Raw genomic sequence first — 27,939 nt, 5'->3', positions numbered from 1 at the left:
GAAATGACATCAGAGTGTCAACATGCAAGATGGCGGCGCATCATCGGCAGAACACGGCGGGGCGGCGGAAAGTGCAGGTGAGGGGGGAGGCGGCAGCGGGAACCGGCGTGGGGCTGAGGGGGAATGCGCGGCGCTATGGGGCTCTGGCACGGTCCGGCACGGTCTGACGGGAGGGGGAGAGCGGCCCCTGGAGAGAGGCGGTGGCGGGGGTGGGGTCAGTCAGAGGAGGGGCGGCCGGAGGGCAGCGAGCAGGGGAGGGCACCCCTCAGGGCTGCTCCTGCTGCGGCCTCTCGGGGCTGTGGCAGCGGCTGCTCTGGGAGGCTGAGGGGTTTCTGTGGAGACGCCGTCGCCTCCTTCTTTTTCCCCACGGTACTGAGAAGGAGGAAAGAAACCCCCACGGCGCTCCCCTCCTTCCACTGGCGCCCGTGGAGAGGGCGAGTGGCTGGGCTGGGGGGAGAGAGGGAGGAGGTGCTGCTCGCTGCCGAACCGGGTCAGGCTCCCCAGCCCGGCAGAGGCAGAGATGAACGGCTGCTTCCCGCTCTGGTCAATGTCTCTAAAAGGGAGGTTCGGGCCTCGTTGTTCGGGTGGGTGTCAACTTTCTCAGCTCCCCTGAGCTCCTCGGTCGTCCTGATGCGGGCAGTGCCCTGCTCGTAGCCTCGGTGGAGACTGGAGTTAGTGGAATGTGTGTAAGAAGTCCTGACTCTTTATAGGAAAGTCATGAAAATAGCTTAATTATGGTCCCCAACTTTCTTTATTTTTGTTCATGATACTGCCAGCACTTTTAAGTGTTTTTACAGCTTTCACTGTGGAAAAGATTCAATACTTTATCAGTGTGCCAAGTTGCCTGCCTCTAGTGGGAAGTGCAAGTTTCAGCTGTATCTGTACACTTTGATCAGAAGAGATATTGATTAAGCCTGAAATAGCAGTAGGAACGTTCCCAACAGTGATAAGTTTGATTTTTGAATGTTTCTTCTGTGTTTTGTCACACAGAGGAAGTGTGCACTTCTTTATTGCCTTTAGTGTTTTTCACAATTAAGATAAGCACTCAGTCAGTAGTACTGCATAAAGACTTCCTTTGCCCTTCCAAAAAGACACTGTGACATCTTTTAAAATACAAAGAATTCAAAATATAATCTCCCTTTATTGACTTTGTTGCCTGTGCCATAAGCAAGTTTTTGCAGCTTGCTCTCCTAAGCAGGATGTTTTAATGATAACAATATTATTTCTTTGATGTAGCCCTACTTCTTTATGTAGTATCATTTCCCTGCAGCATGCATCAAAGACCACATTGTTCCCTTTTTTATAATTTCATTCCTTTTTCAGTGGTTGCTTTGCTCAAAACCTTGTATTTACAAGCAGGTAGTGTGCTGGTTCATGTTTTTTTCCACTTCCATTGCGTTTCATGATTTCTTTTTTTCACCTCAGGTACTGTTACTCTGAGCTCTGCTTCAGTCAGGGCACTGTAAGTTTAGAAATACAAAGGGTGACCTTGGTTAGATTAGAAGCATCTATAAAGCCTTGAGTAGAAGCTAAGTATTTTCCTGCACTCATTTCACCTACTGGGTTACAGACAGGTTTTTTTCATGCCATGGAATTCTGAGTGGCTCTGGTAACCATCAGCTGCTGAGGGAAGGTTAAAACCACTAATATTTTATTTTCCTTCCCAATGGCTGAGCATTTAGGGTTCTGCTGCATCAAGCTTTAGAGAGAGTGAGAAGGGGAGAAATTTCTCCTAAAACCATGAGGCTGGGGGAGAAGCTTTCTAAAAAAATTAACTCTTGGGCATGGAGGAACTCAGTTCCTTGCATGACAGGAGAGCTGATTGAAGTTTATGGAAATGGGAACTATTATTATCTTGGATGCACCTGTTTTACTGGTAAGCAGAACTATCCATAGCAGTCAGTGTAGGGTGCTTCTGCATATAGTTGTATGTTTGTAATAGGTGGTTCAGATCTCAAAATCAATCCCATGCATTAAAAAAAATTTAAAAAGGGAAGAAGTTTAATTATTTAAATGTAAGTCAGGCATTTGAAATACCCAGTGACAGGCTCTTGGTGTTCCTGAAGCTTCTGCAGGTATGAAGTCTGGGGTTGTAGGGTGGTCTGATTTGGGAAGAGAATGGGGACACAGAGGTGTGTGTGAGACACTGCTGGGTGATGAGAAACAATTGGGCATGTTCTGTAGCTTTTGGAGATCATACTGGGAGTTAATTCAAGATGAAGCTGCTTTTCAGCAGGAGGCTAAAAGTAGCTGCTCTGGAGGGGCTGCACTGTATCTGCTGCCCCAAACCTGCTGCCTGGCCAGAATAAATTCACCCCCACGCTCCAGGACTGTTGACAGAACAGAGGAATTTTGCCTTAAGTTATTTGCATCAGCATTGTTATTATAAAATTGTTGATTGCATTTTGGCTCATTTCTGCCCTGTACAGAATAAGGTGATCTTTTTCACTGACTGCCATATTTATGCACTAATACTGCATTGTGACAGCAAGTACCAAGTGAAACAAACCTTTATATTTCAAAACATTTCTACTACTGAATTTTTTAATAGTATCATTTATTGCACAAGCACTAGATTTTGTAGGCCATAATTTGTTTGGTTTCATATAAATTTTATTTTTATTATATGTGTAGTAAGCATATAAAATATATTTATCATAAGGAAACATATAGCCAGTAATTTGATTCCATTTTATAAGGATACAATTAACTTTTTCATGCCTTCCTTTACTTGTATTCTAGAGCTTGGAGCACCTGATAAAAATTCAAACATCAATATATTCTTCACTTAAAATCTTATTTTAAGGGATACATCTGCTCTGCCAAGATACAAAGGCAATGGATTATTTTTAAAATTTGTTTTTCCTTGGTGGTTGACTGCTGCTCCTGTCATTTTTTGATGCAATTCCTGTCAGAGCTTGTGGAATCCTTCCAGTGATTTTGAGAAATACCAGGTTTTTAATTGCTCACAATAGCATTTGTGTCTGGATTTTTTCCCTACTTACAGAGAAGTAATGGCTGCCATCAGAGCTTGGCTGTTCACTATCTCTTCCAACATGAGGGTGTGATGGGATTTTTCAAAGCAAATTATAGCCATCTAGTAAGATAAAATCTGTTAGAAGGGCTGTAATGTAGCACGGGTTGCAAGGTGTCAGATCAGCTGATGCACTCCTCATGAAGGAGACATCATAGAATTTGTAAGAAACTCACTTGGCCTTGTGGGCTAAAATGGATTTGTTGACAGTAGCTTTATCTCTGGAGCTTTTAGTCATAAAAATTATTAATTCTGATCCATTTAGGGTACTGAATCCCATGAATTCTTTGTAATGAGGATCCATCACCTTGTAACATTTGTGTACTGCAGTGAAAGATTCTTACTCATTGTGGGAGTTTATGAAAGCTACAGCAGCATAAATGTAAAAGGCATTGGTGGTTATTAAAATATCTTTTTATCCCACAAATTTTGCCTCTCCCAGACCTTCATGGCAATAAAACAACAGTGCTCTGTCTCAGTCATCACCCTCTTCGTGGTTTGCTGCTGACTTGGTGAATCAATGCAGTGCACAGAGCTGTGCTCTTGGTCTTCCATGCTTGCAGGGAATGCCATCTGGTGCCAGGAGTCATAAATGTCCTGGGGACTTTTACAGTCCTTTCCAGGCATAGCACGGGACTTTATCTGAAGCAATAAGGATGTTTGTGCTGCTGTTGGATTTTTTTCAGAGCAGTTTCTTCCTGTTCTGAAGCCTGTTGCTTTTACATTGCTTAGGGGTGTGTGTAGAAAGAATCATAGACTCATGCTTTATATTTTTATAGGTGTTTATATAGTTATTCTGTACCCAGTAACACTCAAATTTTGAAAATTAAAGAAACAAAAAAACAATTTCTGACCTTTTTTCCACAAAATAGGAATGTGGATTAACAGCAATCTTCCTCTGTTTAACCTAGTGAACTTCTGGGTTTAGTGAATTTGCTTGCTGCCCACCACTCTTACTCAAGTGTCAAGTCTTTTAAATCAACCCTCTACTGCTTTGGTAGATCCATATTAAGCTCCCTGTGTTAAGTGGCATTTCAGCATCCTTTCAATAGATTTTATGGACCCCTCATTTGTCCCCTTGTTATTATGTAGTTAATATCTCTGCATACAAACCTGGATGCTTCTGGTGTTACAACTCTCTTTCTAATATGTTCCATATGATGTATGGCAAATGTATTGTGAGGTTATTTTTAGTTCAACCACATATTCTGTGTGTCTTGTTCTAGGGTATTTTAAATATAAAATGTTTATTTTAGTTTGAATGATTTGCTAGAGTGGACTGTTTAACATTTTCTATTTTGGATGAGAAAGTAAATGTATTAACTATTTCTAATGCAAGCAACTGACAGTCACTGGGATGAGCTTCCAGTGGGACTTGGGGAGCCTGTTTTTGTGCCATAGTTATCATTTTCCATTCATGTTCTGTTCATGAAAAGTGGTTTGACTTTTCCTTAACAAACTGCTCAAATAGCAGAATTCATTTGAAATGTTAGTCTGGTATCCAATAAACTTGCTGACCTCAAAATAATTTTCTTTCATCTTAATTTTCTCCCCTTGTGCTTTTAGTATTAGCAATTTTAAAATAAATAATTTTAAAGAGCATATGCTTAGTTTGGTTTAGAATCACCTTTATCTTTGAAAAATGGCTGTCAGAGTTTCTTACCATGATGTGAAGAACATTATTGTTACCTCTTCTTATACAATAGGAATTTATTTTCCTTCTTTTGTATCTTAAATTTTTAAGGCAGTTGATCAGGGAAGGTACACTATTCCTTCTGTGGGTGGAAAGTAAAACTTGTTAGAATTATAGTTCTGAGGAGAGGCAAGAGTAACTGCTTGAATTCTGTAGCAGGCACTGCTGGGTAATTTAGATCAAGCTCTTATGTTGTCTTTTTGCCATTTTTTTCTTCCATCTAAGCTGTCATGTATTTACACACACACAAAAATGGAACAGTAAGAAATATGATTTTGATTTTTAAAATTCAGTTGTTACAGTAGATTTATTTTGTCAAGTTTCTCACAGAAGAAGAAAGGATAATATTTAATGCTAAACTGGTACCAAGATCTATTGTTTACTCTTACATCTACCACAGACTCATTAACCCTGAAAGAACCTTGATTCTTCTCTATGCCTCAGTTCTCTTGAAATATAAACAATACTTGCCAGGAGGTGTTTGACTAAATTAAGGTGTGGAAATTATGACAAAGAATAAAGGCCCAATTAAAGTTCACCTTAGCTGAGTATTTCAGTACTGGTGGCAGTGGGAAATGGGTGTCAGTCTTCCCCAGTCATGTCTTTGACTGATGGAAAAAGAAGTGCCCAGTGGAGCTGACAGCCATGGTTTCAAGGTCTTCCAGGTAGATATTAAAGAGTTGGGCAAATTCCATAAATTATCTTACTACATCTAATCTCTGTGGTCTTTTTCCAGTGCTCATTTCTGCATAAAGAACAATATTTAGTTATTTTCTTTAGCAAGAAAATATTTTGCCTGTTGCATTTTAAGAAATTATGAAATTACTTTAATTCTGGTGAGATCAACATAGGAATACAGCTCTCAGCTTTTGCAGGGCCATGAAAGTAAGAATTACATATAAGAAGTACCTTATTTACTCAAGGAAGCTGACATTTGCTTGTTTGCATTTTAAAAATAGTTATTTATGGCTGTTCTTTACTTGAACTCTTGTAAATTAAAAAAGTAACATTTTGATGAGCAAAAAAGCTCCTTAAAATACTTGGGTGACTAACATAGTCTGACAGTCTTATTTATGAGAGGAATAAAGAGCTCTACATTATACAACAAATCAAGGGGGGGTGACTGTCAAAAAATATCCTGCTAGCAGCTTGGAGAAGCAAGAACTGAAGGGCCCCTGCTGGTCTTGAGTCTGGCACTGTATTTTGGGAAGAATCATAGAATTGGCTGGGTTGGAAGGGACCTCATAGATCATCGAGTCCAACCCTTGAACCATCGTTGCGGTTGCTAGACCATGGCACTGAGTGCCACATCCAGTCTCTTTTTAAATATCTCCAGGGACGGAGAATCCACCGCTTCAGTGGGCAGCCCATTCCAATGCTTGATCACTCTCTCCGTAAAGAAATTCTTTCTAATCTCCAACCTAAACTTCCCCTGGCACAACTTAAGACCGTGCCCTCTTGTCTTGCTGAGAGTTGCCTTGGAAAAGAGACCAACCCCCCCCTGGCTCCAACCTCCTTTCAGGGAGTTGTAGAGAGCGATGAGGTCTCCCCTGAGCCTCCTCTTCTTTAGGCTGAACAACCTCAGCTCTCTCAGCCTCTCCTCATAGGGTCTGTGCTTGAGTCCCTTCACCAGCCTGGTTGCCCTCCTTCGGACCTGCTCCAGGACCTCGATATCCTTCCTGAACTGAGGGGCCCAGAACTGGACACAGTACTCAAAGTGTGGCCTCACCAGTGCTGAGTACAGGGGCAGAATCACTTCCTTGGACCTGCTGGCCACGCTGTTCTGGATACAGGCCAGGATGCCATTGGCCTTCTTGGCCACCTGGGCACACTGCTGGCTCATGTTCAGCTTCCTGTCAATCCAGACTCCCAGGTCCCTTTCTGCCTGGCTGCTCTCCAACCCCTCTGTGCCCAGCCTGTAGTGCTGCATGGGGTTGTTGTGGCCAAAGTGCAGGACCCGGCACTTGGCCGTGTTGAACCTCATCCCACTGGAATCAGCCCAACTCTCCAGTCTGTCCAGGTCCCTCTGCAGAGCCCTCCTGCCTTCCAGTTGATCGGCACTCCCCCCCAGCTTAGTGTCATCTGCGAAGAGATTGTTCTCCCTAGCAGCTAACACCCAATCTAACCTGCTAGCCTTTTGGTTTTGAATTCCATTAATTTTGGGTATTTTCTGATCGTACTTAAGTATTTTGTAACTGAATATTTTCATTGGCTTTATTCAAGGAGTTTGAAAATGGTGGGTTTGATGGCCATCCTTTTGCCTTCTGTTTTGTGTCACGTTAGACCTTCACTTTATAACATTCTTTTACTGGAATGGTCTGGATCTGTAGCAATGTGGACATGATAGGATCAAACCCAGGTGTGGAGTTGCACATACAAAACCCAAATAACAACATAAAAATGTATAGTTGACAACTAATTCTCTCAGTAATGTCTCAGAAGCTGTGTGTAGGGGGGTGGAGACTTGAGTGTGGATAGCAAGAATGTTATGGATGAGCCTGGAATGAGTGAGGGAAGCTGAGAATTGGAAATTAGGAGACAAATTGAAACCCTGGAAGAGCTAAGGCTCTACAAGGATTGTGAGTGGCTAATGAAGACTGAGCAGGAATTTCTTTAAGAGCTTTGGGATATCACATAATAAATGTAGTAAATTGACTTGTGGAGTGGTAATAGAGAGTATTAGGGCAAAAGGATTCAGGAAGCTGGTCCTCCACTGGTGGTCTGTAGAGCTGTTGCAGCTGTTTCTAAAATGTACTGTAAGACTGGACTGGTGCTTTCTAGAAGGATCAGTTTTCTTACTGTGTTGCTCTGGGATGGGATAATTCATTTGAGGTGTTGCCCACCTTCACCAAATGGACCTGTCAGTTCTTGTGGTATAGAATTTGAGATGCTGCAAAATGTTTCTTCAATTATAATAATTTGTTGGTTTTATTTTGTGTAACTGAGATCTGATCTGGAAAAATATTTTCTTTATGCTTCTCTAATACAGTTACTGGAGTGAAAAATTACCTTTAGATCTCTAGCCCAAGATTACTCTTTGAAAGCTTTTCAAAACACTGGTACTTAAGTATCCAATTGATTCCTGCAGTGGGCAGATGGGATTATACCAAGCCTAAAATTATACATTGTTCTGGTTATATTTTACAGAATCTGGGAAGGAGCATAGCTGCCAGCTTCCTCTTCATTATGTGTGGGAGCTTTACTGATAATAAAGCATAAACTTTTGCAAACTCTGTGATCAGGAGACATGCAGCAGAGTGAATGGGGTAGTTCTGAAGAAGCTGCAGTGCCTTATGATCATGTTTACTGAACAGTGGTAGTGGAGGATACTGTAGTCTTTGCAGTGTGTCTCTTCAAATCTGCTTTTAGTGCTTCTGAATAAAATGATGAAATAAACTATACACACAGTACAGTCAAATACAGAAGGAAAGAAAGGAGTTATTTATCTGAAAGAGTGGTGAATATTTGTCCTTAGTATATTACAAAGTTGGTTGTTTAAAAAAATTGTTTTCAAAATAGTAGTGATACCTAAAACAGGTATCTCAAATTTGTGTCTGTAGTCCTTCAGTGCTTTATAATCCTTAGTGACAGTATCCTCTCCTTTGTGAGCCTGGGAAATGTTCTTTTCCCAACCACAGAAACTGTGAAACCTGGTTAGAAAGTGAGACATCAACTTGGTGCATTCTCTAAGATCACCCAGAATATCTTCACAGAGCAGAGAATTGAACTAAGGATTCTCTGGGTCTAAGCCTGAGCTGTAAAGATTAAATAATCCTGTGGGCTTCAGTTTCAGCACTGCTCATACCTTCTCTATGATTCTTCCCCATTTTCAAGGCTGAAAGGACTGAGGTGTTGTTGGTTACCCTCAAACTAACAGGCTTATTAGTGAAGCTCTTAATATTTTCTCCCTGAGAACCTCGTGAAGATGAAATTAGATGTTAGCATTTTACAGCCAAGTCAATCTTGGTACCTTAATCAAATTTGTGTAAATGTATTTTAGGTCTCCTATGTGATTAGGGATGAAGTGGAGAAATACAATCGGAATGGGGTAAATGCACTTCAGCTGGATCCAGCATTAAACAGACTCTTCACAGCAGGCCGAGACTCTATTATAAGGATATGGAGTGTCAGTCAGCACAAGGTAAGTCAAGAGAGGATTCCTATGAAGGATTCCCTAAACCTACTTTTTTCCAAGTTATCATGCTAGTAAGCTGCCTACATATATACATAGGGTACTCTCTTCTAGCAGCTGCCAATTATTAGGGTAGGTAATTTTGATGCTGCAAATATTGTTACAAAATAAGTGGGATTTCACAAATCTACATTTAGGCTGATCCTCTTAAGAACTCATCACAGCTGAAAGAAAAAAAAATTAAATATAGAATGATGCCATTTCCAGTGATAAAGGAGGCATAGATACAGTCACTTTGTGTATATTCTGTTAGTTATGAATGTACATTCTGATGGATCATTAACTTTAGTCAATGAGTATTTTGTATATTCTGATATTTTGGGAGAATCCTAAGTCATCTCCCCTTCATTATTCTTCCTTTGAAGGAAAAAAGGACACACTTATCAGATCCTGTTGGCTTGCTTACTTTCACCAACCAAATGTATTGTGTTGAGGAGAGAAAGCAAAATTAGTGGCCACAGAATCACAGAACATTTGAGGTTGGAGGTCTGGATGTCATCTGGTCCAACCCCCTACTCAAGCAGAGCCACCCAGAGCTCATTTCCCAGGAGCACTTCCAGGTAGCTTGTGAGTATTTTTAAAGATGGAAACTCCAAAACTTCCCTGGGCAACCTGTGCCAGTGCTCAGGAACCTTCACAGTGAAAAAGTGTTTCCTGGTGTTAAGAAGGAGCCTCCTGTGTTTCAGTTGGTGCCCATGGCCTCTGTTCCTGCCTCTGGCCACCACTGAAAAGACCCTAACTCTCCTTTTTCCATACCTTCAGGTATTCAAATGCATTGCTCCAGGCTCTTAATCATTTTCATGGTGATTCACTGGACTCTCTCTGGTATTTCCATGTCTCTCTTGTACTGGGGAGCCCAGACATGGACCTCCTGTTCCAAATGTGCCCCCCTTTAGTGCTGAGTAGAGGGGAAAGATCCCCTCTCTTGACCTGCTGGCCATGCTTTGCATAATGCAGCTCGGGGTACCAGAGGAACATTTCTGGCTGGTGTTCATCTTGGTGTCTAACAGGACCCCCAGGTCCTTTTCTACCAAGCTGCTTTCCAGGTACATTTCCCCCAGTGTATACTGATGAATGGGTCCCACTGAACAAAAGGCCAGTGTTAGGAACTTGAGCAGATCACTGGAAACCATTGCTTCCATGTGAAAAGTGCAGAATGTAAAACCTCATGAAGTTCATAACTTGGAGAGATCCTGAGACATCATTGTATTTTGTTTGCTCTGCTCCCCTTTCTAGCAGAACAAGTCCAATCCCATAAATGAAAAATATTTGCTTGGCAGTCCCTGTTTTTCTGTGTTACAAAACCAAACACTTCAAGGTAAAATTATCCACAAAATTAAATTTTAAAATATATAGTTTAAAATAGGAGTTCCACTGAAAACTAATTACTGAGACCTTGCATAGCTGCATAGTTTTTTCACATAAAATTTTGGAATAGTGACTCCAAGCAGCACTACATTAGGCAACTTTTGATCTATTTGAAGGCTGAAGAAAGGGCACAACAGGATCTGACAGTCACCACATTTTCAATTTGTGAAGGGATCTTATGATTTTTGTTTTCTTAATTTGCAGCAAGACCCTTATATAGCATCTATGGAACATCATACAGATTGGGTAAATGATATTGTGCTCTGCTGCAATGGTAAAACATGTAAGTACTTAAATGTTTGAAAAGTACAGTATTTAGAAATAGTGTATATGAAGTATATTAACTACTTAAGAATATTAATTATTTTCCATCTTTTTGTGTTAAAGATGAATTTCTGTGATGTGTATTCTAAATTTGGTAAATAATGTAAACAGGTGTTTTACTGAAAAACGTGTTTAGATATCATACTTTTAATCTTTTTGAGAAGAAAATTGATGAGTAGTACAGATATTCTCTACAGTAATATGCAGTTCATTTAAGTTTACTCTTTATTCTTTCCAATTTAGTGATATCTGCTTCTTCAGATACTACTGTTAAGGTGTGGAATGCACATAAGGGATTTTGCATGTCAACACTACGGACGCATAAGGTGAAAAACATCTGTAAATACTTCATGTTATCATTGACAGTCTTCTAAATATTAACATGTAGACTTCAGATGGATAATAATGTTGATTGATGTCTTTGCATTTATTGTAGGATTATGTGAAAGCTTTGGCATATGCAAAAGATAAGGAACTGGTAGCCTCTGCTGGGCTGGACAGACAGATATTCCTCTGGGATGTAAATACCCTGACAGCACTGACTGCCTCAAATAACACCGTAACAAGTAGGTACCCAGGGAAGGAAGGCAAACACAATGCATTTTATTGAGTAGCATAATCTGGAAGATGCCAGTACATACCAGTGTTTCTATGTGTACATAAAGAATATGCAAGAAAGTTTGAGGTGGAATTAACATGTATTCAGTTTCATTATGTAACAGCTGAAAATACAGAGCAGTCAAAAGCCACAGCAATTAGAATAGAGAGGAGGTCTGTGAACATTTTCTCCTGAAATGTAATGTGCTGGTGTTCTCTGAAAGTGGACAGAGCTCTAGGTTTAGGAACTTCTCACAACTAACCTGTTATATACATTTTCCCTTAGACTATTTGTCAGTACATTTTTTTGGATATTATAATTTGGTTGTGGTTTTGTTTCTAGACAAGCTGTAAAAAATGCAGTACACCTTCTGAAGTAGAACCTTATACATTTATCAAATCTACCTGTCAGAAAAACAAAGTTACTAGATAAATTTCGATTAACAAATGTGCAAATTAATTCTGAGCACTAATTACATGTAAGTATACATAATGGTGAGATCTAACTCCCTAGTTACATATGGGAATGCAAGGGGAAATTGTCCATAGGTTCTACTTACCAGTGTTAATCTCTAATGTCATAATTTCATTTTAAGAAGTGATCTGTCTTGCATCTCTGTCCCAGTAAGAACATTACAATAAATTATGAGGTCTTTTCCCCCTAGAGCAATTCCAGCCCTGCTTGCTTAGAGTAGTCAAGACAGAGCTTGTTAAGTTTGTCTTCTGGGGAGTATGACACCTGTTGTCAAGTTCAGTTAGATTTAATTGCCTGACTGAATAACAGAAATCTTGTTCATCATCATCCTGATTTGTATTGCCTATATTACAATGTATCTTTTCAGAAAGAGATCCAGTTTGACTGCTGTGGTTTGCTGCTTGTAGGTCAGTTAGAAAAATAGTGTTCAAAGAGACTGATCTCTTTCATTTTATCCTTCCTGTTTGATACATGTTTCAGCATTAGCAGAGTCTCAGGTGCATGCTCTGAGAAAGAACAGACCATCTTGCTACACTGCTACAATTGATTTTTCTAAATAAGGATACTGAATGACTTAAGAAAAAGCTTCAGAAATACAATTTGGAATTGGCACAACAGACTTGGAAGAAATTTCAGGAATATGTGATTCTGTAAATAAGAGGCAGGCATCAAGTGGTTCTACAGGACTTTTAAATTTAAGTAAAGCCTCATGCTAGCATGTCTCTGTAGCCTTCAGAAGAGATGGCTTCTGCTGAGCTCTGTTGGACTGCAGGATAGTACTGAGATGGCATATGACTGCACATAACTAAATAGACTTACCTTATATTTCCCAGAAGTTTTCTTTCAATGAAAGCAGAATTATTGTATCTTATTGTTGTGCTGTCTTCTGGTTGAGCGGGGGGTTTTTGAAGGAAGGTAAATTTGGGCTTGAGTGAAAAAGAAAAAAAAAAGAAAAAAAGTACTTCTTGAACATTGCACCAGTAATGAGGCAAGTGAATCATCACTGGGCGACAGGGAATACTGTGGGGCTGGTGCTGTTTTTGAGCCCAAGATCAAGCAGAATTGGAGGCATTACCTCTAAGGTAACAGAAGGAAATTTGCATTTCTAGAATTGAAACTGTGATGCTTCATAAAGGGGAGGAAGAGGAAGCGAGGGCATTGTTTTTCTTTCAGTGCTCCCAACTAACAGTGTTTCTGGTGGGAAGAACATGGTATATGTCTTTAAAGAAGCTGGTTTTCTTCATGCCTTTCAAACAATATTGATTTCTCAGAATGCAAATGGAGAATGTTCTCCATGCATTATTTCCTATGTGATTACAGGGGAGCAATGTACACAAGCCAGCATTAAAAGGAACCCTGTTTTTAAAGAGTCTCCAAGGCAGGATAGCCATAATTTTAATTGAGTGGACAGACACTGCTTTTGAGAGGTAGTCCCTTCCAGAAGGGGGTGTAGTTGAGCTTTCCTTTTATTCTTACATGGATTTTGCTTCTGTTTTCCTGAGATTCTCTTTCATTCCTGATCTCCAGCTTATGACAAGTCTGGACATTATCCTTTCACAAATTATCATGGTTGTTGAACAGTGTAGTAACCTTCAAGAGTTTTCAGTTCTGATTTTTATCTTCAACTAATATCTGGGGACAGTGGTAGACCGTCACTTTATTTTGACTTCAAAGAATAGATCTGATTTCTAAGTTTACTTTCGAAAAGCCATAGCTAGTGGTTAAGAGGACCCTGAAGTAAAGCTGCATAATTCTTCACTATGACAAAATATTTATGATACTGAGTCACAAATAATTTGTTAGAAACTCATTTCCATAATATACATAAATCCTTATATAAAGTTTTACATTTTTGCTGGCAATACAGTTCATTTCTGTTCCCAGCTCATGTGGTTTGGAGGCTTGATGAAATGCCTAATGGTGCTCTCTGAAGAGGGGATTTTCATTTACTGTGTCTGTCTTTTTCCCACTTGAGGGACTGTTCCCTTAATCTGTCCAAAAGTAGATTGGGACAGATGGTGCAGAATTCCTCAACTCTGATGGTAGTAGTGGTGCTAAGGAGAGGAGCTGCCATATGGTTTTCCCATACAGAAAGGTAGCATCCCTGCTCAAGTAACATAATTCAACACTGCTGTGTAACTTCAGTAAGATCTCTTTGAAGTAACAGCCATTTTTATATAATGGAGACTTTTACTGCTACTCAGGTGGGAAAAAAATCTCAGTGCTTACATCCAAACAGTGTGTAAAAGATCACATGGAAGTATCATTCTCTAATGAAGTGGTTCTGAAGAGCAAAAGTACCCCAATGGCCCTGGACCTGAATTGTAGAGCCAAAAGGGGAAAGGACTCCAATGACCATAAGTCTGGGGGTTTACTTTGCTTTTATGCAGCAGCAGATTAAGTATTAGGATGGGGTTTTCCTAGCAATATGTTCACTATTGTCTTTTTTTTTTTTTAAAGCAACTCTATGTATGGGTAGAGTGGCTGTATTTTCATGGATCAAAGGGGATATTAAAATAATTACTCACTCAAAAATGGTATTTTAGGTTATGTTTTTCAAATGAGAGAATTCAAATTGAAAAATGTAAATTTTATTTTGAAATAGCTTCATCCCTGAGTGGGAACAAAGACTCTATCTACAGCCTTGCAATGAATCAAATGGGAACAGTTATTGTATCGGGGTCCACTGAAAAGGTAAGCGAAGACCAGGTAAGGCTCATTCCACTTCTGTTCAAAGCTTAGTATACAGAGATAATTCTTTTAATTTTCAATGTTCTGTCTGTAGCAATTTTTCTGTTTTGAATAGTGAGGGCAGACACTTCATTGAGGTAGGAGTGTAAGTGTAGGATAGAAATATCTGCCTCAGTCTCAAGATGTGTGTATATCCATATAGCTTTAATACACAGACAATCAGATCTCTCTATCAAGACATCATATTTCACCACAAGAGCTCTGATTTTGGGGATATACTAGTCAGATGATCACAAAAACTGAAGCAGTTGCACAGGTAAGAAAGAAGTGGTGCCAGCAATTTAAGACTCCTGCAGGAGATGGGAAATGAAGCGAGCTAATGAAGTTCAGGTGTTCCCAAGAGGTTGCCCATGCTCCATATTGTAAAGGAAGGCAAATTCCCTGCATGTCTCTTGCAAGTTGTTTATTACCTACTCTAACCTTGAGAGAATTTTATTCCCAAGTTAATATAACTATGAAAATAGGGTACATCAGTGAAGCATCTGAGAGGATTCTCTGAATCTCTTTTATTTTTCTAACCCACATCACACTGTCCTCTTTCCTGTCGCTTTCACTCTTTAATTTCTTCAGAAGACAAAAAAACAGAACAAATGAAATTAAAATCAACAAAGAAAATCACATGTTATTATTAGGGATGCATATGATCTAGTTACGTCTATCTTGTCCTAATAAAGTATATTTTTGGTGGCAGATGTCTGCATGATTGGAATAAGGGTCAGTTTATTCTGAAGGGCTTGATTTTCTGTAGAGAAAATGAGCTGCTGGGAAGAATGATGCTGATGGCAGTTTTCCAATGTCTGTCTTTACAGGTTCTAAGGGTGTGGGATCCGAGAACTTGTGCAAAACTAATGAAACTGAAAGGGCACACAGACAATGTAAAAGCTTTGCTGTTGAACAGAGATGGCACCCAGGTTTGTGCTTTAGCTTGAGACAAGGGCATTTTACAGAACTCAGTAGTGTCATTGGTCTTTTTCAGAATTATTTTGTGTCATAGATCACAGGAAGTAGCTTAACAAGTATTCTACAGATCCTTGGTGATTAAGGGAGGGAGACTGGTGAAAGCTGTGTTGTATTACAGGTCCATCTAGGTATAGAGGGGGTGTTTTCCATAAAATGTCTGCAAATTGTGACTGGAGTTAACTTCCAGTCTTCATTTAGCACTGTCTTAGTGGAAAAATATAACCATTTCACAAGAATGATGAAAGCTCTTTATGGAAAAAATAATTTTTAGAGGACTTAAATACCTGCTTGATTGACATTTGGTGGTTGTTGCTCAGTGTCTTTCAGGCAGCTCTGACGGGACCATCCGCCTGTGGTCCCTTGGGCAGCAGAGGTGCATAGCCACGTACCGAGTCCATGATGAAGGTGTTTGGGCTCTTCAGGCCAATGAAGCCTTCACTCATGTTTATTCAGGAGGAAGAGACAGGAAGATTTATTGTACAGATTTACGAAATCCCGATATCCGTGTGCTTATCTGTGAAGAAAAGGCACCAGTTCTTAAGGTATTTAATTTCAATTCAAAGAATCACAGGCTGGTTGAGGGCAGAAAGGGACTTTTGGAGATCATTTGGACCAGTATCCTTGCTCAAGGAGGGCCATCTACAGCTGGGTCCAGATGCTTTTGAATATCTCAGGCAATGGAGACTTCACAACCTCTCTGAGCAACTTATTCCAGTGCTCAGTCATACTGGAATGACAGTATGAAAGTTTAATTGTATTGCATGGTGTCTAATGAGATAGTGGCTTAGGGTAGAAGGGATAAAAGGATGTGTTTAATACACCACATCTTCAGGATATTAGCTTTGTCTCCTGTATTACACCTGAAATTTAGTTGTTTGAAGAAGATAAATGCCCAGCAGCTACCTAAAATATGTAAATTCAAGTGTTACTGAAACTGAGTATGAGTCAAGCATGAAAAGTTGTTTTTACCAGACTCGAGTATGGTTTTAAGGAACTAAACTGGAATTGCCAAGTCTTTAGACAAAAGTTCATGTTTCTTAATAGCAACATGTATGCACAGGACTGTTATAATTTGTTATGTACTCCTGGGAACCTGGAATAAAACTTACTGTAGGTGTTTTGAACACCTAAACATGATATGTTCTGAACTGGAGAAAACTGCATGCACATGTTTGAGTCTTCTGAAAAAGGCTGCTTTGGGGAATGTTTTGGCTCTCTGTAACTCCAGATGACAGAACCTTGGAACATGTAGGTGTATAAAAAGTATGTGACTGAACTTAGTTACAGTCCAAGAAATGTAAGAAAAAGCCAAATATATAAAGTTCTGCTTTTTTTATTGGTACAGAACTTCTTGCATTCTCTTTCTAACCATGTGAAGTATTTGAAGGCAAAGTAATTCGGAAAACATTGTACTTATCAAACTGTGCATTGAGAGGATTGCAGCATAACTTAAATACTTGTTGTTGAGGCACATTGCATCTACTATTGCCTGTGCCCAGAATTTATTTGCTTGCATATTTGAAACAATTTTTCTGGAGCTTCAAAAAGTGTATCTCAGTTACTTTTCCTTTAGACTTAGGATCTCTTCAGTAAACTGAAAGTAGTGCTGTTTCTGAGATCCATCCAAATGTGGGAGTAGGTCTGCACAGAGCCAATAGTAATAAAACAAAGGAAAATTAGGTTAAGTGTTCCTGAAAGTATCTGTGGTTTCATTATTTAGATGGAACTTGATAGATCAGCTGATCCTCCTCCAGCTCTTTGGGTTGCAACAACTAAATCCTCTGTGAATAAATGGGTAAGTGATACATTTTATACTATGAATTCAATTAAGTAGTCATGGCATTGGCAGTCTTTGTTTGGGAACTGTTGGACTGTTGCTTGCAAATTGACTGTGACTCCTTATGATCTTTAAGCTCTCTTTTAAAAAATTGTAAAATGCCAACGATGAAATTGATCAAAAGTCATTAAGTTTTGAATTACTTTCTGTGCTCTGTTGTCGTGCTGGTTGGAGAAATAAATTATCTCAATTGGCACTCAACACTTAGCATCTAAATAGCAGCATGAACTGGCAGTTGTTACAGATAAAAGCAAAGTTTATAGATTATTCTGAATGGGTCATTATTGTGTTTCTTTCTTTAGACCTTGAAGGGAATTCATAATTTTAGATCATCTGGAGACTATGATAATGATTGTACCAATCCTATACCACCCCTATGTACACAGCCTGACCAAGTTATAAAAGGTAAACAGCTGCTTTCTAGAATACCTTCTAAAATCTGTTGTCTTTAACAGAAATGGAAGATCCTTAAGACTGGTTCAAGTTTTTTAGGTACTTAATACTTAGGATTTCAACCAAAACAAATGGTTATCATATAGCTAGTGCTAGTTACAATTAAAATGGTGTTTAAACCTTAGTGATATCCAACTCTTACATAAAATAGTGGAACCAAAGAACAATCACACATGTCATGTTTTAAAGCTTAATATAATGTTATACTAGGGAAAAAAAATTCACTGTAGTGACCTTAATTCTTGTTTGTTTGCTAGGGGGTGCTAGTATTATTCAGTGCCACATTCTTAATGACAAGAGACACATATTAACCAAAGACACAAATAATAATGTGGCATACTGGGATGTCTTGAAGGTAAGTATATGATTTCAGATTAAACATGTACTGTTGGATGATTAATTGTTCTCTGCCTTCTTTTTATATATATTTACTGTGTGAGACTCCTATGGTAGAAATTAAATCTTTCTATCCCAAGACATAATTCAGATTGCTTTTTGAAAGGGGAGGGGGCATTTTTGAGCTTTCTTTTTTTTTTTTCTGCATCTTTTTCAGACATGAGGCTGGGTATTGATGTCAAGCTGAATTTGCTACTCCCTCTGTAACAAATATTGGTGTTTGCTGGAAAGTTTCACTGAAATATTGATACTGATGGGGGAAACTTGAAAAATTGGAACCTTTAACTTGTTTGTTTCTGTATAACAGTACTTGTGAAGAAATCATAAGTCATAATCATTTCAAGTGTATATGAAAGTCAAGGAAAAGATCAGAGATGTTGATAGGACTCAATACTCAGAATCTAAAAATTTTTCCATTTGTTTTGGTGTACAGGCATGTAAAGTTGAAGACCTTGGGAAAGTAGATTTTGAAGAAGAAATTAAGAAGAGATTTAAAATGGTTTATGTGCCAAACTGGTTCTCAGTAGACTTGAAAACTGGGGTGAGATAGAACTCTTCCATCTGTTGTTCCAATGTCACATTTCATAGATTTTCATAGACTGTTCACAAAGGTTTAAGTGTGGTATACATCACACATCATTTATCTGATGGGTTAGATTTTTTTTTTTAAGCCAAAAAGTAATTTTTACCCCAGTCCTTAATAATCTGAGTAACAGATTATTTTGGGTTTGGTTTCATTTGTTTGGGGTTTTTTTTTCCTATGGTATGGCCAGTATAAAGGTAACAATACCAATTATGAATTAGTTTGGTAAACAAAGTGTGCATTCATGTATTTAGAAATTCTTTGGTTTGTATTCTCAGCTAAGTGTGAACAAAATAAATTTCTAGCCTTGTTTAATACAAAACAACTACTGCATTCCTTTTTCTGGTGGCCTTTTTCCAACAGATGTTGACAATTACTTTGGACGAAAGTGACTGCTTTGCAGCCTGGGTTTCAGCAAAGGATGCTGGATTTAGCAGTCCAGATGGCTCTGATCCAAAATGTAAGTTTTAACTAATGTTAGTGTTTTGTTGAGACAAGCAAGTAGAATAAATTCCAGTATTTATGTTTGAAAGTATTCCAGTGACACATATGTCAGTAGCTGGTTGGATTTTAGAGCTTATTTTCTTGAGACTAAATTCTGCAGAGAATTCTCCAGAAAGAATATTTGCCTTTTTTTTTTTTTTGGTAACATTTCAGTCATGTTCAGGTTTTCTATTTACCTTGGTTTTAAAACCTCAAGAATCAAAAGGGTAAAAGTAACATTGCTAAATTTGGAACTATTACCTGTTCTAGAGAGTGTTATAGCATGTGAGTGATCCAGCATCAGTGATTCTAAAATCAGCTTTTTCTGAAGAGTTGTGACTTACAGCTCTGTGATAAGGAGATTTCTGTGACCTTGCATAGTTTGTTTTGGGAACAGAACCACTCAAACTTCTGGGAAAGTTTTCAGCTGTGGATCAAATGTAGAATATTAGGGTGGCAAAAGTTTTTGTGTAACTGGAGTTGTGCCTTGTTGTGTGTTGACAGTAAACCTTGGAGGGCTTCTGCTACAAGCACTTCTGGAGTATTGGCCTAGAACACATATCAATCCAATGGATGAAGAAGAAAATGAAATAAATCATGGTTAGCATTTTAATATTTTTTATTTTTTTTTTAGGATTTGTTAATACATTCTGTTTGATTCTGTTTCTTTAACAGATACAACTTGATTTGCTGTCTTGCGGGTGTCTCATTGCATTGACTGCTTTTTAATGCTTTTAATTAGCTTTACCCCAAAATTTGCTGAGTACTTTTCTTCTTTTGAAATAGTCAGCAAAAAACTTAAGAACCCTAGTCCATAAAAAATGAGGTGAACAGATGATTCTGAAGTTAACAGAAACGTGAGACCTTGATGGAAAAGGCAAAAATAAGACTTGATTTGGAAAAGAAACAGCCCTAGCTAATGTCAGCAAAGAGCAATAGTTCAGTTGTTCAACATTAGCCAGTGTTCTCTTGACAATTTGCTTCTAGGTGTTATGAACAAGATAAAATAAAGATTTCTTGGAAAATATATATTCAGTAGATACAATATATGGGGTAGGTCTATACAAAACCACCTTGAAGAGGGTGTTTTGCAGCAATAATGCTAAGTAATTATGCATGAGAAACTGCACAGCTATGTAAAATGTAAGATAGTGCTTGTATTTGGCAGAATAAAAGACTGTGTAACTTCTAAAATTTGTGAATTATTTTAAAATTAATTCATCCTAGATCAGAGTTGACTGAAAAGTCTTATCTTTGGCAACTAAGAAATTACATTTTACAGATAATGCAATTAAGAAAACTAAGTCCAGCAACATCCTGCTATTTTATGACAAAGACTGTGCCAAGAATTAGCTATTTTCTTTTATCAAAAATTATCTCCAGGGAGGCTTCCAGCACTTGGCAGGCTTTTCAGGGTAAAGATGCTGATTCTCACACTTCTACGTGTTCACAGTCTACAGCTTGAGATCCAGAAAATATATGGGAAGCATAACTCAGGTTTCAGTATTGCTGGAACACTGCTGCACTGCTTATTTCTGTGAATAATTGTGGATTAGTGGAATGTTTAGAACATTCACTACAAAATCAGCCTTTATTTTCCCTTTCAAAAGTAGCAGTTAAGAAACTGACATTGAACAGTGACTTAAGAAAATAAAGTGCACCTGTTGGACACCAAAATTTGTGTAAAGAGGCAAGAAATTAAGTATATGTGTGTGTGTGTGTATATATAAATATATATATATGCACTATGGTTCCTCTTAATAGTCACAAGGAAATCTTTCAAATACAGAACTTTTCACTTGCTATAACTTCAGTTTCATTTCACACCTTCTAATAGGCTAAGTGTTGTTTATTGGGTGCTTTTCCTTGATACAGTTTTGGACCTTTCTTGCACTGCATGTGTTGCTGGCTAGAAAGCTAAGAAATTACTGACTTCATGAGACTGCCATTTCTATTTCTTTTGTTGCTTGAATTCAACATCATGTTCAGATGCAGTAATTAGATGGCTCTACTGTAATCAAGATGAACTTTCTCAAGTGCAAGGAGGGTACCTAAATACTTCAATATTGTGTTTCAAGGTTTCTGAATGATGACTAGGAGCTGGCTTCTTCAAGAGGTGCATAAATAATGCTGATTTTTCTTTAATCATATTCTAAGCATCTGATGTGGAATCAGATTCTTCAGGGTTTGAAGACCTTAATGCCATAACTAGCTAAAAATAAATTGAATTTAGAATGCAGTAACTTCAAGGAAATGGGAGTCTGTTCACGTCCTCTTACTAGTAAACTGTTTTGACATCTGTCAGTGTAGAGGGGAAAAAATAGTCTTGTGTTAGAAGAATCTCTATAGTTGGTTTCTAATAATAGTATTGTGCAGTTTGACAAATCCTCAGTTCTGTTGAGGAACAAGAGAAATCTAATAATCAGGTTTTGATTCAGGAGCTCTATTGCCCTTTTCTTAAAGGCTTTTGAAACAGTCCTTTCACACTGGACTACTTCAAACATCCTGTGTTGATCTCATTACACTAAGTGTTCCTTTTGATACACCTGCTTTGTGTTGGAAACGGGGATTTTTTTTTTCTTAATTAAGCTTATGATTTTGTTAATTTATGGCATACATTTGCTGCATATGGAAATGACACTTTTTGGACTATGCATACTCAGTTTTAAGGTCTAGTGCAGTTTTACTGTTTGCATATATTTTTTTCCAACAGTGAATGGTGAGCAGGAGAATAGAGTCCAGAAAGGAAATGGCTACTTTCAAGTGCCACCACACACACCAGTTATTTTTGGTGAGGCTGGAGGACGCACTTTGTTCAGGTATAAAAACTGAAGATGGTTTAGCAGTCACTTCCTTTGTGCAATCACTTCCTTTGTGCAAGCAGAAATGGTATAAAAATGTAACACTGGCATCTGTTCTGTGCTCTGTTCAAGACAAACTTTTGACAGGTAAAATAAGCAGCTGTTAATTATAATCTTGCATTGTCTGTGTGTGAGTTTGAACATCAATAAGGTGTAGGGGGGCTTACAATGGTAAGAGTTGTATGTTGTTCTTAGTTGTATGTTACAGCTTTGAGATCTTTTTGGATGTCCTCTTTCTGGTGAACTGAACTTCATTTTAGAATGAAATTGTGCTACTTTAATTCCTGTAGAAGCTCTCATATGGGTCTGTTGTGCTGGTCTCTGAGCATTAATGACTCAGGTGATTCTATTCACTAGAGAGTTGACTTCTGTTCTTAGAAACAGGGTTGATGACCCATTAGAAGGTCCTAAACTTAGAAGGTAGGAGTACAGGTTCCGTTGTGTAACATGGATTACTCTTCTGTTTCTTTTCATTCTACATTGAAAAGCTAAAGTGTGATGTGTGACACAGCAGAGACAGTTTAATAGTGCTGCAGAACAAATACCAAGCTTTCAAATACTGTGAAGCATTTAATATTTACTGACAGAAAATTTTAACTTTGGTTTTTAAATTTGATGGGTGGGGATGATTCATTTGTTCGTTTTGTTTCCCAGGCTGAATAGGCTCAAAATCTATGTAACTTCCAGTCCAAGAATTGGACAGGACAACTCTTCAGCTTTGAAAACTGATTTTTTTTTTCTACAGTATCAGTGTGTTTACAAGTAATACTACTTGGGCTTAATACTTGAATTCATTCTGTGTACTGGTGGATGTTGTGTCTTATACAGCTTGTTCTCAGAACACTGAGAAGACATTATTGGAGGGAGCAAGAGGTGGCTTGCATGATTCCCTGCCTAAATGCTTAATTGGAATTTACAAAATATTGTGTGGCTTTGTTTCACCATTGTATGTGCTCATTTCTTAAAAATTGTTTTTATTCCTTCTATTTAGTGGGGGTTTAGCAAATGCTTTAAATGCAAAGCTCATCTTTTTCAAGCAGAAAAGAATTGCTTTATGCCAGGTGCCTTTCCCTTTCTCCTGACACTTAAATACTTCAAGACACAAACATACACAATCCATGTGCAAAGTAGTTTTTTTAAACTTCTCTGTGGGCCTGTTGTCTCCTGAGATGTTTCTCCCCATTTCTGCTCTAGGGATCTGTCTTCTTCCTGTAGCTACTTTTTCTGGTCTTTACAGAAAATATGTGATGGCTTCCTCAGTAATTTTGATGATATGAAGGGCCAGCTAACCAGGTCGAAGTTCCCTGCCCATTAAGAGGGCAGGACCTCTCCTGAAAGTTTTTTAATGCACATTACAAAAATTGGTTTTATTCACAAAGGTTATTTCTGTATGTCTTAGGTTATTGTGTCGAGATTCAGGTGGTGAAACTGAATCTATGCTTCTGAATGAAACTGTGCCACAATGGGTAATTGACATCACTGTGGATGTAAGTATCATTGGTACAGATTATTGGTATAGATTTTCTGGTGTGTTTTTATTTTTTTTTAAGGTGAACTTCTTTTTCCTTTAACTGTACAGGATCTGAAATGACTTTTAAAAATTTTGCTCTGTTTGTATTTAAGATAAGTGGTCCCAAGGTCTATATTCAAGACCCTTTGAGATTCTTTTTTGTTTTCAGCTACAGTATTTTTGCTTATATTCCTTTTACAAAAGATCTCATAAAAAAGAATTCAAAGTACTGTCCATAATTGGTTTCCTCTTCAAGTGTGGAGCTATCTACTTTCCTTTGAAATATATGATAATTTATATTCAAAGCCAGATGATACATGCACAGTCTAAACTGAAGCATCTCAGGAGCATGAGTAATGTGGAAGTTAGCTGTGGTGGTTGTGTTGATTAAGAATCTCTCTTGGTTTTTGATAATTAGGAGCTGAATATACTTCGCATACCAGCTGGTGGAAGTAGGAGCTGATAGTTCAGCCTTAAATTAACACATTTCAAACTTGTTTTCTTCTAGAAAAATATGCCCAAATTCAATAAGATTCCCTTCTACCTCCAACCTCATTCATCATCAGGGGCAAAAACTCTAAAAAAGTAAGTAAAGCATCTTTGACTATCAAAAATGCAGTAAGAGAATTGCAAGCTCAAAAATCCCAACAATCTCATTTGCTAGAGAATTGCAGTGGGCTTGATGAATTTGTATGAGTTTCAAGTCATGTAAGCAGCATCACTGTGAAGCACTGAATTGTATTAGAATATTTGAAAGAACTGCAGTTTTCTTCTGGGTTCAGTGAGCAGTTGCTTACATTTATGCTGAGATATGTCCAAGAACTAACTACTGATAGTAAACTTTGTCTTTGCTATTTTATAAGAAAACGAGAATTTATGGATTGTTACACCATTCAGAACCACAATTTTATGTTTTATGTTTTATGTTGCTAACAGTGATGGATAATAGCATTTTAAAAGAGGAAAGTACAAAGCATGACAGTAGGGAGTGCAAGATGGTCTTGCCATCATGTCAGCTGTAACTGGGAGCTATGTGGGTTAGAAATCCAAGTAAATCCTCAGATAGGAAGTCAGTGCTGGAGACTATATAGCTACCATGTCTAAGGAACAATTTTGAGTGGTTTCCACAATTGCCTAGGTCCTGTTTAAGTCTCATTGAGTTCTTCACATCAGAGCCAATTTCTGAAAGAGGAGCTTCATAGCCTTTTTTGTGTACTTTGAGGAAAAACTGCTGCTGATTACTTCTTTAGAATGCTTCTCTGTTAGTGTAGGGGAGTGAACAGCATGTTCTGTTTTACTGCTTTTATTCTATACCCTCTGCCCTTCTCTTTCTAAGCCCTTTTCTATTGAAAGGGTAAGGATTGTGTACAGCACTCTTAATCTAAAGGTTGATTTTCACTTGGTTGTTTTTCTTTTGAGATTTTTTACAATTTTCAGAGTCTCTCCTGCTTTTGAATCATTGGATAAACAACTGTTATGATCATGGTATTCCAGTTGATTCTGATAATTTACTATTAAAATATAAAGAGTTTATATGTATACTTGCATAGTTTGCTTCAGATTAAGGCATTGTGAAGACAAGAAATACAATTTCTCAAGTTTTTTCCTATCAAACTTCTCTTACCTTCTATAGAGACAGACTGTCAGCAAGTGATATGCTTCAGGTGAGGAAAGTGATGGAACACGTGTATGAGAAAATCATAAACTTGGATAACGAATCTCAGACCACCAGCTCTTCCAATAATGAAAAAGCAGGAGAACAAGAAAAAGAAGAGGATATTGCTGTGCTAGCAGAGGAGAAGATTGAACTTCTGTGCCAGGACCAGGTCAGTTAGTTGGGCATTTTATCATGTAAACAAAAGGAATGTTTAGCAGTGAATCAGTTGTGAATTTCTGAATACTGAGCTTGAAGTTATGTTACGGGTTATAAAAACTGTGTAAATATTTTGACAAAGCAAACTTTAAAGACTGCTGGCTCAACTTCAGACAGTTGCAGACAGCTGAACCAAGGAAGTTCTATAGCATGCATGTTATGGTCTGAGTAGTAGCCTTTGTAGGATTAGTTACTCGTATCCAACAAATGGACTTAATGCAATTCCTTAGTTCCACTTCTAGCATTTTTGGGATGTTTTTAATATCACTTTGCTGGCAGAGTTAAAAGTTTGTCCAAAATGATGAATTTTCTAGTAAGTGTAGTCAATGCATGAAGGTTAAATATTGAGGTGATTGTAGTGTGAAGTTACATTGTTAAAATCATTCAGTAATGCAGAGGGTCTGCTTGCTAGTAGAAAAATCTGAGCCTCTGCACGGTTAATTTTTTTTTTTATGCCAGTTCACCCATAGGATTGTTTTGCCCGACCAGTGTGTTGTGTTTTAGCTTTGAATTTCTGACAATCTTGCAGATTAAAAGTTGAATTTTTACCATGTAGGTTTTGGATCCGAATATGGACCTTCGAACGGTAAAGCACTTCATCTGGAAGAGTGGTGGGGATCTGACGCTTCATTATCGCCAGAAATCAACGTGAAGGGTGTGCTGGACCCAAATGGTTGCTTATTTACTTGACCATACTGTACTGGTTCCAAGAGTAGTGCTATAGAAGCCCACTGAACCCCTAAGGTAGATGAGACTTGTAATGACTCAGTATGGACAGAAAGTATACATTTAATTGAAGTGACTAATAGATCTGTAATATAGAGGAAGAAAATAATCTATATGATTTAAACTAAAGTCTGTCCTAGTCTTGGCCAATGAGATGGGAAGCTCCTGAGTGGTTCATGTTGTGTGAGATGTACAGAGAATGGATGATAATCCAGTGCAGACTTTTGCTTCCTCCTTTTTGCTTTTGTTTTTCCAGATAATATCCTCATCCGCTCATGCTTGGTATGAAACCGGTTTGGCCACGTTTGTCACTGTGTTCACAACATCATTCAGAACTGCACACAAGATATTTTTAGTACATTCCATTCATAAACTTCCTGCAGTGTTTTCTCACAGCTTACTCAAACATTTCTACCACTTAAATTTGGAAACCAGAAAATAGGTATTGCACACTTTAAAGAATTGGCCCCGTTTAGTTGCAGACAAGGGTTAACATTAGACTTGTTTTGATACTGCAAATGTTTGCTTTAGAGAGCTATTGACATGCAGAAAAAGAACACTAGATAAATATTATAGCAGGGTCAGTCCAGTGATGCTGTGCATCATAATAGAGTGAACATGCTTTACAGCAGCTTAAAAGATTTTTTTTAAAAATATATATATATGTGTATAACTACTTCCTGCACTGTGTCCTAGGTGTTCTGAAGACACACTAGTCTGATTTTTCCTAACTGTGCTCCAAAACTATGTGACATTTTGTTAAAACTTCAGACCATTCTGCAAATAACTTCATGTGTTTAATGTTTAACTTTAGAAACTTCTCAGCAGATTTCATATTCATGATATAAAAATACTTTTCTTTTCCAAAGTTTTGTATGCAGTTGTTCTTTTGTTACAGAGTTGTGCAGATCTTCTTTTCACTGTTATCTCTAAAAATTTGTGATTGTCAGAGACTCATAGTAGTCTTTTATAGAGTTTAACTTATTGGGGGGAGGGGGTAAAGGCATTCAGTTTTTTGTGAGAAAATGTGGGGCTGTCCCAGAAAAATATTTGTAACCAGAAAAACTTACAGATCCTCGTAAAGAAATTGTGTAAGAATTCCTCATCTGAAACAGAAGCACAAGTGCCTTCAAAGGGCAGTATATTATTTGAGTTTCTTCAGGAGACATATGCTCTTGCCCTTCCTGTGTCTTGGTATCAAGATTTAGGTTGAGGCCTAAAGAAAGTCCCAATAAATTATATTACTGGGATTGTATTGGTGAAACAAAAAGGAAAATATTTTTCATTGTATTTTATTTGAAAAAAATAGTCAAATCATTACCTTCTGCACTCTTAACCTAGCTAAATAAACTCATTGCTTCAACAAAACTATGGTTCAGAACTAAGCTAGCATGTCTTTTTCCCTGTCTTTTGAGAGTCAGGTTCCATTTTTAATTCCCATTTCTGTGTATGCTCAGTTTGACACAGTTGTTCTACATCTGCACAGTTTTAGTGCTATTTGTGAATTAAATGGTTAAACAGAACTGTAACTTTTATTGATAAACTGTCCTGACTTATATTTATTAATAGCAAAGGGTTTATGCTTGTTCAAATAGGCACTGTTTCTTTGGGTGTTTTTTCCTGGTTGTCTTGTTGTCCCATTGTACACATTAGAATTGCTCCCAGTTAATTTTGTTTGAAATAAGCCAAGGTTGTGGTTTTTTTTTCTCTCTCTAACCACCCCTTAAATGCAGTTTCAGGAAAAGATTGACAGAAGTGTCTGCAATGCCAGAAGGATAAATGATGTTTCACAGTTGTATAGAATAAAAGGCTTTAGTTAAAAG

The 27,939-nt window shown here is 38.0% G+C and overlaps 1 protein-coding gene across 5 annotated transcripts; it reads left to right on the top strand.

The window, feature by feature from the left end:
* The first annotated feature begins 4 nt into the window (after positions 1 to 4).
* Positions 5 to 27,939, top strand: WDR48 (WD repeat domain 48). Of its 5 annotated transcripts, none has more exons than XM_030445804.1 (19): positions 5 to 77; positions 8,728 to 8,868; positions 10,492 to 10,570; positions 10,855 to 10,937; positions 11,048 to 11,177; positions 14,289 to 14,377; positions 15,244 to 15,345; positions 15,712 to 15,936; positions 17,115 to 17,189; positions 17,534 to 17,636; positions 17,942 to 18,039; positions 18,514 to 18,621; positions 19,027 to 19,123; positions 19,651 to 19,746; positions 21,860 to 21,965; positions 23,407 to 23,494; positions 24,026 to 24,102; positions 25,151 to 25,343; positions 25,947 to 27,939. In XM_030445804.1, exons 1-19 carry the CDS (start codon positions 30 to 32, stop codon positions 26,040 to 26,042), a joined length of 2,034 nt encoding a protein of 677 aa, XP_030301664.1. In that variant the 5' UTR covers positions 5 to 29; the 3' UTR covers positions 26,043 to 27,939. The 5 variants fall into 5 exon arrangements, with proteins under 5 accessions (XP_030301664.1, XP_030301668.1, XP_030301667.1 ...); XM_030445805.1 differs by lacking the exon at positions 5 to 77 and adding an exon at positions 615 to 686; XM_030445808.1 differs by lacking the exon at positions 18,514 to 18,621.

Source organism: Calypte anna, chromosome 2, assembly GCF_003957555.1.
Source record: "Calypte anna isolate BGI_N300 chromosome 2, bCalAnn1_v1.p, whole genome shotgun sequence".
In the NCBI taxonomy this organism is placed as follows: Eukaryota; Metazoa; Chordata; class Aves; order Apodiformes; family Trochilidae; genus Calypte; species Calypte anna.
This window is presented reverse-complemented; position numbering and strand designations above follow the sequence as displayed.